Source organism: Schistocerca cancellata, chromosome 5, assembly GCF_023864275.1.
Source record: "Schistocerca cancellata isolate TAMUIC-IGC-003103 chromosome 5, iqSchCanc2.1, whole genome shotgun sequence".
Taxonomy (NCBI): domain Eukaryota; kingdom Metazoa; phylum Arthropoda; class Insecta; order Orthoptera; family Acrididae; genus Schistocerca; species Schistocerca cancellata.
The window spans coordinates 764,380,532-764,397,599 of NC_064630.1; the positions used below are offsets into that span (position 1 = coordinate 764,380,532).

The 17,068-nt window shown below is 43.2% G+C and overlaps 1 protein-coding gene and 1 pseudogene across 2 annotated transcripts in view; both read right to left on the bottom strand.

Annotated features, from left to right (window-relative positions):
* The window catches only part of LOC126187615 (uncharacterized), a 55,454-nt gene that overhangs the window by 16,841 nt on the left and 21,545 nt on the right, over positions 1–17,068 (bottom strand). Inside the window, exon 2 of one of the 2 annotated variants that reach the window (XM_049928809.1) lies at positions 12,039–12,281. In XM_049928809.1, coding sequence (XP_049784766.1) covers positions 12,039–12,281 — 243 coding nt within the window. Of the gene's footprint in view, positions 1–12,038; positions 12,285–17,068 lie in introns of both variants that reach the window. The other variant, XM_049928808.1, reaches the window with a different exon arrangement.
* On the bottom strand, positions 4,037–4,154 carry LOC126189294 (5S ribosomal RNA; annotated as a pseudogene).

The window sequence follows — 17,068 nt, forward strand, 5'->3', positions numbered from 1 at the left end:
ATTAACTGAAACAAAACTTTCATGGTAAATTTCCTCATACACTTGCTTTTTAAACGACTGTCTATAGCATTTTGATGTACAAGAGTAGTAATCATAACAAAATTGAATATATTAAATTTACTTTTTTAAATTGAACTGTTTAAATACATTCAAATTTTGTAATTAGTTGTTTATCACTGTGAGAAATAAAATAAAATGAAAAACAAAATAAAACTGGTAACAGTAAGGATTGAACCTGCGTCAATGAAGTACCAGTCAGTGCAGCTAGAAGGCTTTGGGCAGTAAGCGAGTGCACATGTGGAGTTGATACTGCAGCTATTCTTCTAAAAGCTTTTATACTAAACTCTTCGTCCGGCCATCCTGATTTAGGTTTTCCGTGATTTCCCTAAATCGCTCCAGGCAAATGCCGGGATGGTTCTTTTGAAAGGGCATGGCCGACTTCATTCCCAATCCTTCTCTAATCCGATTAGACCGATGACCTCACTGTCTGGTCTCCTTCCCCAAAACAACCAACCAACTAAACTCTTGCACAGTGCAGTACACACAATTTCAAAGAAAAATACTGACCCAGTGATGGGAGCAATATAGCACTCATTATGCCAGAAGGGATAATGTCACATCAGAGTATGTGCAGTCAGAAACAGACAACTGCATCCCTTTTCTAAGTTGATTGTAGTGTGACTGACCACCATTTCAGCACTCAGCACAGTTTTCTAGTTATCGCAGAGAGAGTTCTACAAAACATGGTTCCATTTGTTTTATTTGCATAACAGAGTGCATGTGAAGAGAAATTATGTAACTTTAGTGCTATTTCGGTTCACATTCTAAGAAAAATGGTATGATTTGAGTGTGATTTCTGGCTCAAATCTGAGGAGAAATACCATATATTTACAGTGTGCTCTAGCATATTAGCTCATGGTAACTGTTTGCCAGTGAGAAAAACACTGAGATATCTAGGTCGTAATATATTATGCAAGTGTTTTGTTGCATAAAGCAACAGTGGCATCTTTTCTACATCTACAACAATTGCATGACATTTTCATTATCATCTCACATCTGTAACCTATAGATCGTAATTTCAGATCATTAAGTCCACATCATACATAGACTATAATTTCAGTATATTATGTTCACAACCAGCATTTTATTGCTAAGACAATTTTAAATCACCTCCTGTTGCACACACAGATGCTGTTTGCGAATCATGTAACCAAGGTGGGACATAGGTACCAATGACATGAAACAATTTCAGAGACTTTACTTGTCTCATACAGATATGATTTTATGTAAATAGACTGAAGCGACAAGTGACAATTTGTACCAAGGCCAAGAATTGAACCCATGTCTCCTGCTTACTAGGCAGGTGCATTTGCCACTAAGCCATTTTGGCACAGTGGTTTGAACCACTGTATCGAGGTGACTTAGTGGCAAATGCACCTGCCTTGGCCTTGGTACAAATTCCACTCGCCACTTAAAACATAGGTGCAGACTTGCTATATGTTCCATTCAGATACTCCTAATGTATTACACCCAAATAAAAACTATATCTAGCACGCTCCTTGCTACTTAAATTCTTGGATAGTTATTTTATCAGTCACTGTGATTTTGAATGCTTCAGTTGGCTGCAACTGCTCATCCAACAAAACAGATTCATCAGTTACATAGTCATACAGATAAATGCCTTTCTTATGAATTAAATTAAACTGTTCACTGATGGGTAAATACTTTCTTGTTATATCGAACTCAAAAGTTTTATGCAAAATACATGTTTTTCTGACTAACATGCCAGAATGTTGACAGAATCTATACATCGGAACTTTATGTTACAGTGTTGGTTTACTGCTATAGATTTAGTAAATGTTTCCATGGGTGTTGCAAACACAGAAACATGGCCTGTTTTCATTTTCACATTTTATTATGCTCAGTTTCTTCCAATTGTTTCCTAAGGCTCTCAGTTTTAAGGTGAACACCATAATTCTTCAGATTGTAAAACGCAACAGGCACAGTAAAATTATGTCTATAATATAAGTTACAGCTAGCAAGGGCAGCTACTTATTATCCGTCTGCAAAATGACAATGATATCTCTGTTTCACATCTGTTTACTTTAAGCGTTCTTTGCAGATGTGCCAGGTTTCTGATGCTCGAAACACTAGTTGTTCTTCAAGGCTAATATTCTCCTGCTTGTTTCACAACAAGTAATTTTTTATGTGGTCAGCTATCAGAACAGACACAAGCTACAGACACAGCTACAGACACAAGCAGACATATTGTGTCTGTATATGTGTGGATGGATATGTGTGTGTGTGCGAGTGTGTACCCGTCCTTTTTTCCCCCTAAGGTAAGTCTTTCCGCTCCCGGAACTGGAATGACTCCTTACCCTCTCTCTTAAAACCCACATCCTTTCGTCTTTCCCTCTCCTTCCCTCTTTCCTGATGAGGCAACAGTTTGTTGCGAAAGCTTGAATTTTGTGTGTATGTTTGTGTTCGTTTGTGTGTCTGTCGACCTGCCAGCACTTTCATTTGGTAAGTCACATCATCTTTGTTTTTAGGTATATTTTTCCTTCATGGAATGTTTCCTTCTATTATATATATATATATATATATATATATATATATATATATGCACAAGGAAGCAGACCTCACACTATTGACTGCTATCTCCATTGTTTGAAATGTATTACATAGACACAGCTTAATTATACTACGTAACTATCTCAATCATTTATGATATTATTAAAAGTAATGTTCATAGGTACTCTAACAATTTGGGTTACCCTGGTAACATTATATATAACATACCATGTTTCAGTAAAAAGAAAGTGGGTGTAATGAAAGATGAAATATCAGGGGACGTTATAACAGAATTCATTGAACTGAAACCAAAATGTATGTTCCCAAAACTGAAGCACCATGTGTAAAGTGTAGAACAAAAGGTGTGCAACATTATTCAGCTAAGGAAAGAAGCAATCGTTATTACCGAGAATGTGTATTAAATGATGTTGATGTATTGACTTTGAGTATATAATTTGATCCTAGCTACTACAATAAAGCAATGTAAATTGGCATTATTGGCAAAAGGTGATAAATACTTCATACTCAGTGATAAAGTGTTGAGCCACCCAGATAGCTGTGCACTGTAGCATGCAGCTTCTGGGATTCAGGAAGATGTGCTGATCCTGTATCAAATTTGCCTGGCAGATTAACAATGAATGCTGGTGTGCAGGCCAGGCTGGAGATGGTTTTCAGGCTATTTCTCACATCCGACAGGGTGAATTCTGGGCTGCTACCCATGTCTCACCATAGCTATACAATTCTCAGACATTTTGAGAAATGTTCATAGAGACAGATAGATGGTGTGCTCAAATTCTGTCCCAGGGAGCAAGAAGGGCATTTGGTCATCTTATATCACTAACTTTTCAAAACCCAGATTAACATGCTGATCCCATGAATATATGAGATGAAGATCAGGAAAAAGAAGCAGACTCAATGAAAAAATGAGGACTATAATGTGGGGTAATTTTTGAGAAAATGTGGATAGTGAACAGCTGTTTGCACAACAGAAGGTGATTGAAAACTGATGGAGTAGTGGTGTATTATGATAATGAAAACATAATGCACTGGATGTAGGCGTACAAAGAAATCCTATAACAACATATTGTGTACCATATATCTCAATGTTTTTCTTGTGATCTATACCTAGGTGACCAACATTTGATCACGGTTGTAAGGGAGATAACCAACATCTGAGCATAATTTTAAGGGAGAATTAGTTGCAATAAATTATAACTGCAGAACTTCGTCAAGTTTTCTTGTAATGTGTGACAAAAAAAAAAAAGCACTCCATCTTCAGGCCACTAGTGGCCTACCGGGACCATCCGACCGCCGTGTCATCCTCAGTGGAGAATGCGGATAGGAGGGGCGTGGGGTCAGCACACCGCTCTCCCGGCCTTTATGATGGTATTCTTGACCGAAGCCGCTACCATTCAGTCGAGTAGCTTCTCAATTGGCATCACGTGGCTGAGTGCACCCCGAAAAATGGCAACAGCGCATGGCGGCCTGGATGGTCACCCATCCAAGTACCGACCATGCCCGACAGTGCTTAACTTCGGTGATCTCACGGGAACCGGTGGATCCACTGCGGCAAGGCCGTAACGTGTGACAAAGGAGATATAAATATTAAAAAAACTAACATAGTTTGCTTACTTGTGAAATGTTGTTGTGTTATGTGACTCAGTTGGGATATAAATAATGTAAAAAGTGTTTTTAAACATGGATGTATCTATCACCCACTTTTGCAAACCCTTGTTACTTCCATGTGTTGTTTATACCATAATTGCTGAAAGGTATGGGACAAACACATCCATGTGTTGTCAGTATTGAGTGAGAAAAAAGTAAACATTCTTCCCCTCATGACCACTCTAGATGCATAGGCAATGCCTTTTTCTCCACTACTCGGGTTTCCCTTGAGGCTTACTATATGTTGACTATACACCAAGCAGCCAAAACGTTATGATCGCTGCCCACCATGATGTTGGCTGTCACCTGGTGGCATTGTGTGCACTTGACATGGTAATAAAAGTATGTAAATGGAGCAGACACAAACAGGGGATCACCATAGTGCAGATATGGGCTGCAAATGGGGAAATTCTTTTAGATAAGTGACTTTGACAAAGGGCAGATTATTATTACACAGAGCCTATGAATGAGTACCTCAAAAATGGCGAAGTTGGTTGAATGTTCACATACTACTGTTGTGAGCATCTACAGAAAGAGGTAGGACAGTGAAACTACCACTAGGTCCAAATGGTTGGGCACCCATCACTCTTCAAGGAACATGGGGTTCAGAGGCTTGTCTGCTCTGTAAAGTAGGGTACAACTCTGCCAAAAGAGCACAATATTGGTGCATGCGCAAGTGTTTTGGAGTACACCTTTCATCATAGTTTGTTGAACATGGATCTCCACAGCAGGCCACCCCTACATGTTCACATGTTGATCCAACAACATTGCCAGTTATAATTTCAGTGGGCAATGGACCATTAGGATTCAGATGTCAATCAATGGAAACATGTTGGCACTTCAAGTAAGTCACATTTTTGCTACACTAGGTTGCTGGTCGTCTCCACAAACATTGTCATCAAGGGAATGGAGGCTTGAAATGTGCAGCATGCTATGGATGCAGGCTGGTGGGAGCAGTATTGTCCTATGCGAGACATTCTCCTGCACTTGCATGGGATCTGTGGTAGTAATTGAAGGCACGCTGACTGCTGCAAACCACCTGCGTCCCTTCATGCTTGATGTCTTCCCCGATGGCAATGTCATCTTTCAGCAGTACAATTGTTCATGTCTCAGAGCCAGAACCATGCTACAGTGATTTGAGGAGCATTGTAGTGAACTCATGTTGATGTATCAGTGGCCAAAGTTGCGTGAAGTGAATCCCATGGAACCCATCTGGGTTGCTATCGAGGTACATAACTGCGTATGCAAATCAGTGTCCTGTTATTTACAGGAATTACATGCCCTGTGCATAGACATCTAAAGCCACATACCTCCACAAACCTACTAACAAATGGTTGGATCCATAATATGCAGGATTGGTGATGTATTTCGTTCCAATGACAGACAAACAAGCTATGAAGCAGGTGGTCATAATGTTTTGGCTTATCAGTGTAGTACTGATAATTATATGAAAACTTTTCAATATCTGTCTGTCAGACAATTTGAACTACCAATAGTATTTCACAAGATGTACTATATTGGAGGAACAGGTGGTCAATAAGCAAGCTGGGCGGATTAGAAGGAAACTGCTATAATATGGGAGATCGGAGAAATATAGGAGAGTTGGTCAACCTGTTATAACTACCATATCCTTCATGGCAGATATAGAACCAAAGTATATACCTCTTACAGTCTTCTAGGTGAACAATTACACACTCACCAGTGGATGAGAATGTCGTCATATCCCCTTTCCCATTCTTTTCATAGGAAGCTGTTCATGGACTGTTTCATTTATATGACAACAAAATACTGAGCTGTTATTGAGAGAGCTATGAGCTGTGTCTATGTGTGGCATAATACACTCCTGGAAATTGAAATAAGAACACCGTGAATTCATTGTCCCAGGAAGTGGAAACTTTTGTTGACACATTCCTGGGGTCAGATACATCACATGATCACACTGACAGAACCACAGGCACATAGACACAGGCAACAGAGCATGCACAATGTCGGCACTAGTACAGTGTATATCCACCTTTCGCAGCAATGCAGGCTGCTATTCTCCCATGGAGACGATCGTAGAGATGCTGGATGTAGTCCTGTGGAACGGCTTGCCATGCCATTTCCACCTGGCGCCTCAGTTGGACCAGCGTTTGTGCTGGACGTGCAGACCGCGTGAGACGACGCTTCATCCAATCCCAAACACGCTCAATGGGGGACAGATCCGGAGATCTTGCTGGCCAGGGTAGTTGACTTACACCTTCTAGAGCACGTTGGGTGGCACGGGATACATGCGGACGTGCATTGTCCTGTTGGAACAGCAAGTTCCCTTGCCGGTCTAGGAATGGTAGAACGATGGGTTCGATGACGGTTTGGATGTACCGTGCACTATTCAGTGTCCCCTCGACGATCACCAGTAGTGTACGGTCAGTGCAGGAGATCGCTCCCCACACCATGATGCCGGGTGTTGGCCCTGTGTGCCTCGGTCGTATGCAGTCCTGATTGTGGCGCTCACCTGCACGGCGCCAAACACGCATACGACCATCATTGGCACCAAGGCAGAAGCGACTCTCATCGCTGAAGACGACACGTCTCCATTCGTCCCTCCATTCACGCCTGTCGCGACACCACTGGAGGCGGGCTGCACGATGTTGGGGCGTGAGCGGAAGACGGCCTAACGGTGTGCGGGACCGTAGCTCAGCTTCATGGGGACTGTTGCGAATGGTCCTCGCCGATACCCCAGGAGCAACAGTGTCCCTAATTTGCTGGGAAGTGGCGGTGCGGTCCCCTACGGCACTGCGTAGGATCCTACGGTCTTGGCGTGCATCCGTGCGTCGCTGCGGTCCGGTCCCAGGTCGACGGGCACGTGCACCTTCCGCCGACCACTGGCGACAACATCGATGTACTGTGGAGACCTCACGCTCCACGTGTTGAGCAATTCGGCGGTACGTCCACCCGGCCTCCCGCATGCCCACTATACGCCCTCGCTCAAAGTCCGTCAACTGCACATACGGTTCACGTCCACGCTGTCGCGGCATGCTACCAGTGTTAAAGACTGCGATGGAGCTCCGTATGCCACGGCAAACTGGCTGACACTGACGGCGGCGGTGCACAAATGCTGCGCAGCTAGCGCCATTCGACGGCCAACACCGCGGTTCCTGGTGTGTCCGCTGTGCCGTGCGTGTGATCATTGCTTGTACAGCCCTCTCGCAGTGTCCGGAGCAAGTATGGTGGGTCTGACACACCGGTGTCAATGTGTTCTTTTTTCCATTTCCAGGAGTGTAGTTCTCTAATTAGTCTATTTCCAGGAAAGTTGGTTGCTTAGGAGATTGGAGAGGAGAACAAGGCTAAGTTCTAGGGGACTGATGACCTCAGATGTTAAGTCCCATAATGCTCAGAGCCATTTGAACCATTTGAGGAGAACAAGGAAAAGTGTGTGGTTTAGGACTGGGGGGTGGGAAGAGAGAGGAGGAAAGGTGTTCAGCGACATATTTTATCCATTGCATTCTTACTGTTGATTATTATAAGGCATGATTCTTTTACTGTTGCTTTGTTTTTGTGATACAATGAAAAACATTGCTGAAAGAGCTGATGATTTTTCCTGGTTTTTATGATTTTTCTGCTTGGGTTTGCTCTCAGGGGAAAGGATGAATATCTAGGAACAAGGGCACAGAAGACTACAAATAGATAAATGTATTTTTAATGAAAATCATTCCGTCAGAGAAAAACTCAGATCTGTCAAAATGAAAAATACTTTTTGATGTGATTTAGCACTTAAAAAAATGAAAACTACAAAGTAAAAAGGCGTTATATACTTCAATGGAAATATTTTTTGACATATTTGTACAGGGTGGGACAAATAAAAGCGGCCCGCAGAACAGTGTTCCAGGCTACAAAGAAACACAGCAGAGTAAGGAAATACAGTATTAACATGACCGTAGCAGATGTGGAATGTGACCACCATTCATCTCTTGGCACTTTTGGGTCCTGGTCAGCAAGTTCCTGAAAGCGGATCGAAGCTGCTGGAATTTCTGCAGCCACATCCGAAATGTTCTGCTGCAGACTGTGCGCACTGTTGCGATACACTCGGGACTTGAGGCCTCTCCACACAAAAGTAATCGCAGAGCGAGAGACCAGGTGGCCTGGGTGGCCAGCTAGGGTCTGCTCACAACACTGACAGGCGTAAAGATTGCGTAAATGTGCTCCAAGATTCGGCAGGCTGTATGGGCAGTTGCTCCAATCTGTTGGAAATATCAGTAGGTCATTTCCTCCTCCGTTATTGCTGCCACAAATTTACGTCCAATTGTATCCACTCATCTGGGCCAGTTTTATTTGCTCCACCCTTTACATAGGCTGATGTACTTTCTCAATCAAATAAATATTGAATGTTGGTATTCTGAAATGTTTAGATGATACTTTTCCTATTCTTTCAGTTCTCTGCAAGGTGGACGATTTACCGTATGGTTATTGTCAAGAAAATACGTTGTGGATTTTCCTTAAGCCGTAAATAAACTCTGTTGCTATTGCTAGTTCCCGTATTCTGTTTCTGCACTATAAATACCTTTTTGTAAGAAGGATGCTACGTCATAAGCTCATCTTCTGCGTTTGGATTGCAAATTGCACAGCAGACATGTGTCACAACACGTGCAATTATGGCGCCAGTTTCTTAATGAAAACCACCACTCATGACAGATCACGAGGGACTACAATGAGGGCGGTACAATGCCATTCAGCTGAAACTGAAAATTTGTCATGTGACATCCCTCGCTTGTTATTTTGGAGACACCATAAAAGATTTACTTATTTCATTGGTTTCGTGTTATATCTTGCATGGTAAGAGAGGAAGCCATTTCCAGGCAAGAGCATGTTGAAGATTTATCGCACACATCGCTCTTGGTTCGATTATAATTAATGCCAGTAAATGACACATTAGCGGTAAAAGCCTTGAGAAGATCCCGAGAATTACTATAACAATGCTAGTACGTGTTCACTTAGGTCTTGTTGTTAGAGACGTGCAGTTACAAAGACGAAGAAAGTAGGTTCACATCTTGCAACACGCTAATATTTGTTTTTTTTTTTTCTTTTAGCTTCACATTTGTGACAGATTCTGAGACTTTCTTATTCATGTAATAGAATTATCTTCTACAGTATGGACGAGCATATGGCGGCCCACGGGCTGCATCTGACCCGTGATTGGTTTCAGTCAGCCTGCGGAAGAAATTTGTGGGATGAGAGGAGAGAGAATGAGCCGCTCACATTGTGCTCCACCCGGGATATATTTTAGAATAATTCCATATTAACATTATTAAATTATTGTTGTCCGTCGTGGAGATATTAGAACACTTCAGCTGTTGCCGCTGAAGGGAATTAATAATGAACTAACTGATTTAAGTTGCTTTTATAGGTGTTTATTTTTGCATGACGATATTTCAAATTGCTTGGTATCCCTTCCTCAGATGTTTACATTTATTTCCGTGTCGTGGACTTCGTTTTTTTGCTACCAGCTTTGCAGAATTTTGTTTCTTTACTGTAGGTTTGCAGAATTTTGCAAAGGTAGTTTTGAGGCAGCTACTGTAAAACGTCACAAGTCAAGAAACAATGTTCACAACACGTAAGTAAATGTAAACACCTTAAGACGGTATGAAAACAAAATGAATGTACGCTCAAAAATGGGTGTTTTGAGGAATAATTTGATGGCATGGCTTGATGAGAAATGGGTGCCATTTATGACGGTGCATTAGTCCATAAAAGTTAACGTCACAGGCGCCAAGTTTCGACTTAATGAACTAGGAGAACTGCTGTCACATTACGTGATGATGCAGCCAGCTACACTACTGGCCATTAAAATTGCTACTCCAAGAAGAAATGCAGATAATAAACGGGTATTCGTTGGACAAACATATTATACGAGAAGTGACATGTGAGTACATTTTCACGCAATTTGGGTGCATATACCCTGAAAAATCAGTACCCGGACAACCACCTCTGGCCGTAATAACGGCCTTGATACGCCTGGGCATTGAGTCAAAGAGAGCTTGGATGGCGTGTACAGGTACAGCTGCCCATGCAGCTTCAACACGATACCACAGTTCATCAAGAGTAGTGACTGGCGTATTTTGATGAGCCAGTTGCTCGGCCACCATTGACCAGGCGCTTTCAGTTGGTGAGAGATCTGGAGAATGTGCTGGCCAGGGCAGCAGTCGAACATTTTCTGTATCCAGAAAGGCCCATACAGGACCTGCAACATGCGGTCGTGCATTATCCTGCTGAAATGTAGGGTTTCGCAGGGATCGAATAAAGGGTAGAGCCACGGGTTGTAACACATCTGAAATGTAACGTCCACTGTTCAAAGCGCCGTCAATCTGAACAAGAGGTGACCGAGACGTGTAACCAATGGCACCCCATACCATCACGCCGGGTTATACGCCAGTATGGCGGTGACGAATACTCGCTTCCAATGTGCGTTCACCGCAATGTCGCCAAATACGTATGCGACCACCATGATGCTGTAAACAGAACCTGGATTCATCCGGAAAAATGACGTTTTGCCATTCGTGCACCCAGGTAGGTCGTTGAGTACACCATCGCAGGCGCTCCTGTCTGTGATACAGCATCAAGAGTAACCGCAGCCATGGTCTCCGTGTTGATAGTCCATGCTGCTGCAAACGGCGTCGAACTGTTCGTGCAGATGGTTGTTGTCTTGCAAACGTCCCCATCTGTTGACTCAGGGATCGAGACGTGGTTGCACGATCCATTACAGCCATGCGGATAAGATGCCTGTCATCTCGAATGCTAGTGATACGAGGCCGTTGGGATCCAGCACGGCGTTCCATATTACCCTCCTGAACCCACAGATTCCATATTCTGCTAACAGTCATTGGATGTCGTCCAACGCGAGCAGCAATGCCGCGATACAGTAAACCGCAATCGCGATAGGCTACAATCCGACCTTTATCAAAGTCGGAAACGTGATGTAAGAATTTCTTCTCCTTACACGAGGCATCACAACACTGTTTCACCAGGCAAAGCCTGTCAACTGCTGTTTGTGTATGAGAAATCGGTTGGAAACTTTCCTCATGTCAACACGTTGTAGGTGTCGCCACGGGCGCCAATCTTGTGTGAATGCTCTGAAAAGCTAATCATTTGCATATTAGAGCATCTTCTTCCTGTCGGTTAAATTTCGCGTCTGTAGCACGTGATGTAGCAATTTTAATGGCCAGTAGTGTAGTTTTTATGTATGTATGTGACTCAGGTCTGCGGGTCGCCAAAGGTTGCCCACGGCTGTTCTACAGTATCGGATGTTATTTGCGTAGAAGAGTACACATTCTCAGGAATGAGTTTCTTCAATTTTGTGTCTTTAGTCTGATTTAAAATCTAAAGATGAAAGTCCTCGTTACAAATACCTGTTTTTTTTTTCGAATATATCGCGATTTCAGAGGGTATCGTTAGACAGCAACCTAAGAGGACAGCTTAAATTTCTGTAAGTGAAACGAGCAGCAACGACTTTTAGTTTCTTCCTCGTCGCGAATACTTGGCTGTTTCTTTCTGAAAATGACACGACTCCTGAGGAAGTGGTTAGGCATGAGTCTTAAGAGCACAGCTCAAATTGCACGCAGCTATGACATTTATATTCTTCGTCGTCATAAAAGTTTAGCTGTGATCATATCCTGAATAATACTTTAGTAAATTGGGCGGTCAAGACAAAGATCGCACCACACAATGAGCGAGGGACGTCAAGTGACCCGAATGCCAGCCGAACGCGGTTGTAGCGTCCTGCCGTCCTTACGCTGTGAGGGTGATGAGTGTGAGGGGGTGGCACTTACCCCTCCCGTAGAGGCAGACTTCCCGCTGCCAGCCGCAGCAGTTGACGAACTCGCGCAGCACCTTGCGGTCGTGACCCCATTCGCCGTCGCACCAAGCGACCACGCGGTTCATCTCCAGTGAGCACTCGCCGGGGCACTTGCAGTTGAGGCACTCCATCGTGCAGTTGTGTGCGCAGTCCGGTGGACACCAGCCACCCTTCTGCCAGGGGCTGTACCCTGCCGCTACTGTCGCCACAGCCACGGCTGCTGGCAAGACAATACACGGCACGTGGCATTAACGGGCTCCGGAACGCCCTATACTTGCAATGTTAAAATAACGCTTATAAATTACATCTTTCCTCACAAAGTATTTGAGGTAGGAAGTTGAACTTTTTACAGATTATTTATTGGAATATGGGCTACAACTTAACACAGGGATTTTACAAAATTTTAGTTCAGTTATTAAAGATGATTTTTTTTCAATTGTAATGAAAATTCACATTTTTTTGCTATTTTTTATTTATATATTCAAAAAGATACAGTTTTTTGGAAAAAGGCTGTGTTAAATTATGCAGAAGGTACTGTGTAACATTTACTGAAAGTTTGAAACAAATATGTTTGGAAGATCCTTAGAAAACATGTAATTAGTATGAGAAAATAAAAGTTTTGGGAATCGACGACAAAGATTGGATTAACTTTTTAGTGCATTCCAGGCCCATAGGACGGATTATCTTCATCCTCTGCAAACTCCTCCTCCAGCTTCCTCTTGTTCCTCCTCCTGTTTACTTTTGCTTGTACTTCTAGACTCTTTACAGCCCTGTCTGCAGCCCGAAGGCGTTCCTTGTCTAAAGCAAGCATCGCTCGTACCATGTTAGAATGTTATTATTTACAGTAATAACACATACCTTTGGCTTTCCAACATTTCTCCTTTTCTTAAAAGCTTTCAGAGGATTTCTAATAACTTTACTTTTACTCATTATTATACTTCAACAAAACAGAGACTCAAGAAACAGAATTAATTACGAATATTTTCGAGATAACGACAGAGTAAATAAACATGAAACAATCGACAATCACACCAGCGATATATGTTGAACCATCACAGGTTAGCCACAACACATACTTTATCTCACATCACCTGATGAACACGGACGTTAATAATAACACATTTGACAGCAGTTTAACAGCGCCACAGTGGGTCACGCCCATGTAGAACACATTTCAAAAAAAATTTAAAAATAGTTGTAGTCTTCGGAATTGAATAAATTATATATCTATTAAAAGGTAATAGTCTGCAGATTCAGAAAACGCAAAAAAGTAAAAATTGAACTTTTCATGATTTTGAGCCTTTCCGGAGCCCCTTAACAGCAAATGATGACCTGAAAAAGCGTGCAATTCAAAGAGAATCTACACAGGTGTCCAAGATTAAAGCAACAAACCACTGTTTCCCTGTCAACAGATGCCTGCACGATCGTGTACTGCACAGAAGATGCAGAAGATGGCGTTCTGTTCAACGGACAACCATGCCATCGACGCCGGCCGACGTGGCCGAGGGGTTCTAGGCGTTTCAGTCTGGAACCGCGCGACCGCTACGGTTGCAGGTTCTAGTCTTGCCTCGGACATGGATGTGTGTGATGTCCTTAGGTTAGCTACATTTAAGTAGTTCTAAGTTCTAGGGGACTGATGACCTCAGCTGTTAAGTCCCATAGTGCTCAGAGCCAGTCTTTGAACCACCCCAACAACGGCGTCAGGGCACCTATCAAATGGGGCAGTGAAACTTCCTGGCAGATTAAAACTGTGTGCCGGACCGAGACTTGAACTCGGGACCTTTGCCTTTCGCGGGAAAGTGCTCTACCAACTGAGCTTCCCAAGCACGACTCACGCCTCGTCCTCACAGCTTTTCATTCTGCCAGTAACTCGTCTCCTTCCTCGTCCTAAATGGGACAGTGTTTGCCAGGTAGTCCCACATCCACAATCACTCGCCGTGTACACAGTCACAGGCGGTGCAGTGTGGCACAGGGAAGACGTCTACCAGTCTCTGCAGTGGAGGGCCATGGGAGGACAGTCGCAAACTGACATGGCCCGATGGCTTAATGTGAATCGTTCTGTTGTTTTTCGGATGTGGCCACAATTCATAGAGATCGCAACTGTATTCCAACGACGAGGGTGGGGCCGACCACATGTAACATTAGAAAGAGAGAACCGTTATCTGGCTGTAAGGGCAAGACGGTACCTCCTTAGTGCTGCACGGCAACTGGCATCTGACCTCGCAGCATCCACTGGATGTGTTGTTGCGATGCGAACGGTGTACAGAAGGCTTCGGGACAGTGGCCTTTACGAGGTGCATTCAAGTTCTAAGGCCTCCGATTTTTTTTTCTCCGGACTGGAAAGAGATAGAAACATGCGCATTGTTTTAAAATGAGGCCGCGTTCATTGTCAATACGTCCCAGAGATGGCAGCACCGTACGGCAGATGGAATTGTACCGCCAGCGGCGAGAATGAGAACTGTTTTAAATACTTAAAATGGCGACGTTTTCCTTACTTGAGCAGTGTGCAATCATTCCTTTTCCGAATTTGCGTGGTGTGAAACCAATTGAAATTCATCGACAGTTGAAGGAGACATGTGGTGATGGAGTAATGGATGTGTCGAAAGTGTGTTCGTGGGTGTGACAGTTTAATGAGGGCAGAACATTGTGTGACAACAAAGCGAAACTACCTCGGGCTCGCACAAGCCGGTCTGACGACATGATCGAGAAAGTGGAGAGAATTGTTTTGGGGGATCGCCGAATGACTGTTGAACAGATCACCTCCAGAGTTGGCATTTCTGTGGGTTCTGTGCACACAATCCTGCATGACGACCTGAAAATGCGAAAAGTGGCATCCAGGTGGGTGCCACGAATGCTGACGGACGACCACATGGCTGCTCGTGTGGCATGTTGCCAAGCAATGTTGACGCACAATGACAGCCATGAATGGGACTTTCTTTTCGTCGGTTGTGACAATGGATGAGACATGGATGCAATTTTTCAATCCAGAAACAAAGCGCCAGTCAGCTCAATGGAAGCACACAGATTCACCGCCACCAAAAAAATTTCGAGTAACCGCCAGTGCTGAAAAAATGACGGTGTCCATGTTCTGGGACTGCGAGAGCGTAATCCTTACCCATTGCGTTCCAAAGGGCACTACGGTAACAGGTGCATCCTACGAAAATGTTTTGAAGAACAAATTCCTTCCTGCACTGCAACAAAAACGTCCGGGAAGGGCTGCGCGTGTGCTGTTTCAGCAAGACAACGCACCCGCACATCGAGCTAACGTTACGCAACAGTTTCTTCGTGATAACAACTTTGAAGTGATTCCTCATGCTCCCTACTCACCTGACCTGGCTCCTAGTGACTTTTGGCTTTTTCCAACAATGAAAGACACTCTCCGTGGCCGCAGATTCACCAGCCGTGCTGCTATTGCCTCAGCGATTTTCCAGTGGTCAAAACAGACTCCTGAAGAAGCCTTCGCCGCTGCCATGGAATCATGGCGTCAGCGTTGTGAAAATTGTGTACGTCTGCAGGGCGATTACGTCGAGAAATAACGCCAGTTTCATCGATTTCGGGTGAGTAGTTGATTAGAAAAAAAATCGGAGGTCTTAGAACTTGAATGCACCTCGTGTTGTCAGAGAAATGCCGTATGTGTACCCTATGATGCGTCTTCACAGAAGGCAACGTCCAGTGTGGAGCCGTCAATGCCCATCTGGACGGTCGAACAGTGGCCCAATGTTCCTTCCACAGATGAGTCCCGATGTGGTCTGGACAGTGATTCTCGACGAATTAGCATCTGCACGGAACGTGAAACACGATTTCACGACCCAACCATTACGAAAAGAGACTGATATCGAGAATAATCCGTAATGGTGTCGGCAGGGATTATGTTAATGACTCGAACACCTCTTCATGAAATTGTACGGTTAAACGGCAAGGTTTAACTGCTGTCAGGTATTGTGACGAGATATTGGGACTCAATGTGCGGTTGTTGCGAGATGCTGTGGGCCAAGACTTCGTATTGTTCGACGATAATATTCGACCTCATAGAGTACGTGTGGTTGATGTGTTCCTGGAAACAGACGATACTGGACGCTGTGATGTTACAAAATAAAAGTGATGTTGTTATTCAATGGAAAGTTGGAAATAGAGATTTAGCTTACTGTTTTATCAATCACAATTGGCGTAAGAATCATGGATTGACCATTGTCATAAAATATTGCATTATGAGATGTGATTAGTTTTTACTTGCAGTTTCACGTGGCTTGAGGCAGTCACAACTAGCGTGCTATTGATTAAGATATCGCATTATCATCTTTCTAATTACTTCATGATCGTAGATACGATCATACCCGGTTGTGAAGTTATTGTTATGACAACACAATTTCCTAAGGGACCAGAAAGTTCTTAAGGGCGCAAAAACAAATGTAACATCACACAAAAGGGAAATTCAATATTAAAGCTGATGCAAGAAGACGATAAAACAGTTTTCTTTTTATCAATGTAACACGCACATTGGACTGCTGATCTTGGTGTCTGTAATATTAGCAAAATGCATAATTAAAATGAAAATAATACTGAGGAGATAATAGAAATGAGCACTGCTAAATGATTCAGTATTCCCAGAACAAATATTTATTATAACTAAAACATATATCGTACCTTAAGCTTAGTACTACAATGACGGTAGATTTTTATGTCCGTATCATGTCCATTGAGCGCTCTTTTATATAGCCATTGTCTTCTTTGAGTCGCTCGTGCGTCGTCACGGTAAGTTATAACAGTTCTTTACACTTCACTCAAACTTAGACATAACACGTTTATATACATTTAGTAAAAATTAGATCAGACTACCACAAATCTGCGTCCGTCTTACTCGAGAAAAACAGTACAAGACTTTTTAGCGTTCAAGGCTTCATTTGTTCTCCAGCGAACAAAATAGTGAGGGATCGCATATCTATCCGTATTTTTCTGTTTATATTGCCGCCCAAAGACGACGAATTACATTATTTAGAAAATCCC